Raw genomic sequence first — 5,278 nt, 5'->3', positions numbered from 1 at the left:
ACAAACAAATGCAGGGAGAAAAAACACTTAGCCTAGCCTAGCCTAGCCTGTGCCTTTAAGACATTTAAAATGCATGAACAAGTAAAAGGAAAAACAAAAATATATATATTTTTAAAAACAGTCACATTTAAATTGTGCCACAGTATATCATTTGCTAAGCTGGAAAAATAAAGATGAAGGTTGAATAATGAATAAAACATGATGTAAAATTCTCTTTTGTGAAATTAATTGGTRCATTTTGACCATAAATACTTACTGTATTTATTTAATGGACTTTCATATATTTTTGCTTTTATTTTCTAATAGTTTCAGTCCTCCATGGTCTGTCGTCTGGTCATCTGTCACCCAGTCGTCTCTTGCCTTTTGTCCAGTCAGACAATGAGACAGTCATTACCCAGAGCAGAACCCTGATGGCTTTTTAAATTATTCTTAATGACAACAAAAACTCTTTGGCACAAAAACTGGCTGCTTTGGATCAAGACTTTAAATGGGTCTGTCTAAATGCTCAATTTATTATGAATATTTCAAAAACACCCAATAGTTGGTCTTKAACTGGTTGTATTGTTCCACACAGCCTGAGAAGATCAGAGGTATTTTAAATTAAAAGTGCTGCACTGAAGAACTCCACCAATCAATCAAAGGGTTTTATAGAGATGATTGGCTGATGAAGATGAAGAGGCTTGGAGTGCAACTGAACCAGAGCTCACATGAAAACAGCTCTATGAGAAAAATGAAAACTCAGGTCGAGACGAGAAGTGCACCAAGCAGCTGGAAGGAAACCACAGAATCAGAGTCTCACATCTAAACCCCACTGAGATCCTCCAGCTGGGAAAGGTCGATGCAGTCCATCTGTGCTCCTCTCATCCTTTTTTAGATGCTTCCATAATCTGAGTCCTGCCTCTTGGCCTCTGCAATTAGCTCGGCTGCAAAGAAGGAGATGGAGCCCAGAAACCCGACGATGATGAGGATGAGCAGCTGCCAGTGAAGCAGCAGGTAGTTACTGTAGAAGAAGGCCACGGCAGCCATGATGGACTGAAGAAGACACAACAACATGTCAATCAAACTCAGAAAAGCACAGGAGATCTACAGAATTTACAACCTCCTCCTGAYGCTGTCACCTGGATGAATTTGAAAACAGCAAAGGCAGGAGCGCTGTTGTCCCGGAACAGGAAGCCAATGATGCTGAGGAGCTGAGTGTTGAAGCAGCTATCTCCCAGACCCAGCAGGAAGCTGCAGAGCAAYGCCACACCGACACTGAGACACAAACACAAAACAAGTTCATCAGCACACCTGTACACAACTAATCTAAAACAACAACCACTTTAGAAAGGTAACAAGGTGTACACCCAGGTCTACAAGTACCACAGTTCAGACTGAGATACAACCAGGTCTACAGGTACCACAGTTCAGACTGAGGTACAACCAGGTCTACAGGTACCACAGTTCAGACTGAGGTACAACCAGGTCTACAGGTACCACAGTTCAGACCTGTATGTCAGGAGGGAGACCTGACTAGCACCACTTTCAATTATCTAAATTAAACAGCAATAAAATCATAAATCCCACAAACCGTCACACAGCATTCACCGAGCTCAGATTGATATAGAACCAGGTCTACAGGTTCCATAAAGCACAGATCGATGTAGAACCAGGTCTACAGTTACCATATGGCTCAGACTGATGTAGAACCAGGTCTACAGAGAACATAGAGCTCAGACTGATGACAGATTTCCTGGTTAGGCATGTGCAGTAAGAAACGTGTCTCTCTTCTTCCCAGCAGTGCAATGGTTAATTATGGATTATATGAAGCGATGAACGGAAACATCACTTCTTTAATTATAGTGGACATTTAAATGTGTTAATAATTTCAAAAGTATAAAGTTGTTCTGCTGCTGGGTCTGTTTCCAAGTCATCTCATAATGAACAGCTGATCGATTTGCTTTAAAATGATCGCTGCAAGTTCAGGAAATGACCGGAGGAGAGCAGCTGGGGAGGGAGGGAGACTGACCCACTGGGTGTGTGTATTTGTGTGTTCGTAACATACACCCCAACTGGATTTAAATGTGAAAAAGAAGGATTTAAAAGCATATATCGACTTATCTATAAATATTTGTGATGCTGCACATGTTGACCCACAGAGCCCATCAACACTCTACAGAGCAGCTTCTTCTTCTTTAACAAATAACACCTGTAGTTCCACAGAGTTTTCTATAATAGAACAAAGTCTTTTATTTTCTTATTTACACAAGCCTTTATTACACAAACACCTAACAGGGATTTTAGTTTCTTCACTGTTCAACTTCTTTATATTTAGAAAATGTTTTTACAACAGCACAATAAAGTCAAAATTTGCAATAAATGAATGGTTAAAAGCCAACATGAACCAAGTTTCTTTTTACCTGGGGTTGATAAAAGCCCGAAGATCTGTTCCTTCTTCAGGGGCCAGTGGAGCATCACTCGCAATGTTGAGGAAAATGAGGAAAAAAGCCACAAAGTGGGTGATGAGGCCCAGCAGAACCACTGGATTCCTGCCAAAACGGTTGTTTTTATTCAGCATCCCAAAGATGCCCCCGCCTGGTCAAATGTCAGACAGAAATTGTTGGATGGATGTGGTTCTCTCTGCAGAACTTAAAGAGAACAAGCTGCATCATAAATGACTCACCTAAGATCTCACCAGCACCGATGCAAATACCTGAGATCCCAATAAGACTCCTTGCATCAGTTCCAAAGAGGTTCATGGCTCCGATACACGTCCCGTACACACCGCTGTAGAAGGTGAGCTCCAGGCCTGTCAGAGCCAGAGACACAGCTAAGCTGAATTTACAGAGATGAAACAAGGTTTTAGGTCAAATCAGGATTCTATATCTAACAGAATTTATTTAGTTCTCCTAAACCCATCCCCAGGTTTGAAACCAGTTCAAAAACATGAAGATAAGTTCTTCAAAACCAGTTTAGTACCAAGACCACATCAAACCCTACTTTCAAAAATCTAGAAAAAACAGACATAACTGATCCAACATTTACATTTGAAACCAGACTAGCAAACTAACCAATCTGAAAGCAGATCTGAAAACACATCCAACCAGTCTACATGTGTTCTGTGGACTGGGACAAGCTGTTTGAACATGAGGTAAACTGTGGGGGGTGCTCCGTGACAATGGGACTGTGGGTTTGTTGTTACGAGACATTCAGTTCTTATACAAGGCTTTGTTCACATTTCTGACAGAATCTCTAGGTGCAGCCAGGGCCAGGTGGGAGTCTGGTGTGGTTGTCTCAGGATTCCATCTCTGCTGTTTGCAGATGATGTAGTCCTGATGGTGTCCTCGTGATCTTCAGCTCTCACTGGAGCGGTTCACGAGGATAAGAACCTCCAAATCTGAGGCCATGGTCCTCAGTCAGGAAAGGGTGGATTGCTCTTTCCAGATTAGGGTTGAGGTTCTCAGGTATCTTGGAGTTTTGTTCACAGTGATGGAAGAATGGAGCATGATATTGACAGACAGATCAGTGCAGCTTCTGCTGGGTTGTGGACTCTGTACCAGTCTGTTGTGGTTCAGAGGGAGCTGAGCTGTCAGGAGAAGCTCTGTTTACTGGTCGGTCTATATTCCTACCCTCATCATCATCATCAAGACCAAGATCACAGATACTAGTGGTCAAAATGACTGTCCCTTAAGGTCTCCACATGCTCCATTTGAATGGCTGAAATCAGCTCCCATTGTTGCTGCTGCACAAGAAACAATTCATCATCCACCCAAGGAGGGGTCTCTGCAGTACAGAGGGGAAGGTTCTTGTTGTGAGGGTGGAGTTTGTCCCAACAGTGATTGGTGTAGCTTTGTGTGTGGGTGGAGTTTGTCCCAACAGTGATTGGTGTAGCTTTGTGTGTGGGTGGAGTTTGTCCCAACAGAATTGTTGTACACTCACCTGTGTATCCAATAGAGATGCTCAGCAGCAACATTTCTTTAGTCACAAACATTTTACAGGCTTTCACTGCAAACAGAAAAACAAGGAATAAATGAACCAGAGTTCAGAAGTTTTAAGGTCAAAAATCTGCATTATTTTTTAGATTTTACCAAAAGCATCAAGAGCCTGAGAGCAGAGACCTGATTGAGACGAGCTGCAGACACAAAAACAGAATTTCTGCTTTAAATCTCTCATTCAGAATTTTAAACAAGAACTGCTTTTGCCTTTTCACTTGATCCCTAACCAATCTCAGTCATCTGAAACAAAAATGAACTATGGATTTGGTCAACTGGTCTCTGAACACAATTGATACTACATTTTTCCACATTACAACTGGTATAAGGGGAACAAAGCTGTCCCAGTGGAATGGTTGCTGCTGGTCGTGCTAGTGGTTCTTGGGGCTGGAACCTGATGTGTCTCACACCACATTCCAGTGAAGATGTGGAAGATTTGTATCTATTTGGATTTATGATAACTGGATTTCTGCTGATCGGAGGAGGCAGATATTTGGTCTATTGAAAAGTGAAAGCGACACTAACAGAGACACTGACAGAGACACTGACAGAGACACTGACAGACACTGACAGACACCGACAGAGACACTGACAGACACTAACAGACACTGACAGACACTGACAGACACTGACAGACACTGACAGAGACACTGACAGAGACACTGACAGACACTGACAGAGACACTGACAGAGACACTGACAGAGACACTGACAGACACTGACAGACACTGACAGACACTGACAGACACTGACAGACACTGACAGACACTGACAGACACTGACAGAGACACTGACAGAGACACTGACAGAGACACTGACAGACACTGACAGACACTGACAGACACTGACAGACACACTGACAGAGACTGACAGACACTGACAGAGACACTGACAGAGACTGACAGACACTGACAGAGACACTGACAGAGACACTGACAGAGACACTGACAGACACTGACAGAGACACTGACAGAGACACTGACAGACACTGACAGAGACACTGACAGAGACACTGACAGACACTGACAGAGACACTGACAGAGACACTGACAGACACTGACAGAGACACTGACAGACACTGACAGAGACACTGACAGAGACACTGACAGACACTGACAGAGACACTGACAGACACTGACAGANGAGGTACAACCAGGTCTACAAGTACCACAGTTCAGACCGATGTAGAACCAGGTCTACAAGTACCACAGTTCAGACTGAGGTACACCCAGGTCTACAAGTACCACAGTTCAGACCGACGTAGAACCAGGTCTACAAGTACCACAGTTCAGACTGAGGTACACCCA

The 5,278-nt window shown here is 43.2% G+C and overlaps 1 protein-coding gene across 1 annotated transcript; it reads right to left on the bottom strand.

Moving 5' to 3' along the window:
* Positions 1–462: 462 nt before the first annotated feature.
* On the bottom strand, positions 463–4,111 carry mfsd11 (major facilitator superfamily domain containing 11; the record flags this gene model as incomplete). Its single annotated transcript, XM_014031364.1, is given in 6 exon segments — positions 463–1,032; positions 1,119–1,254; positions 2,400–2,574; positions 2,663–2,788; positions 3,919–3,984; positions 4,068–4,111. Coding segments are annotated over 6 exon segments (709 nt in total), but the record flags the coding sequence as incomplete, so codon positions are not given.
* Positions 4,112–5,278: the final 1,167 nt, after the last annotated feature.

The sequence above is a fragment of the Austrofundulus limnaeus genome, unplaced genomic scaffold (assembly GCF_001266775.1).
Source record: "Austrofundulus limnaeus strain Quisiro unplaced genomic scaffold, Austrofundulus_limnaeus-1.0 Scaffold1239, whole genome shotgun sequence".
NCBI lineage: Eukaryota > Metazoa > Chordata > Actinopteri > Cyprinodontiformes > Rivulidae > Austrofundulus > Austrofundulus limnaeus.
The sequence above is the reverse complement of the archived record's forward strand: the minus strand, read 5'-3'. Positions and strand labels throughout refer to the sequence as shown.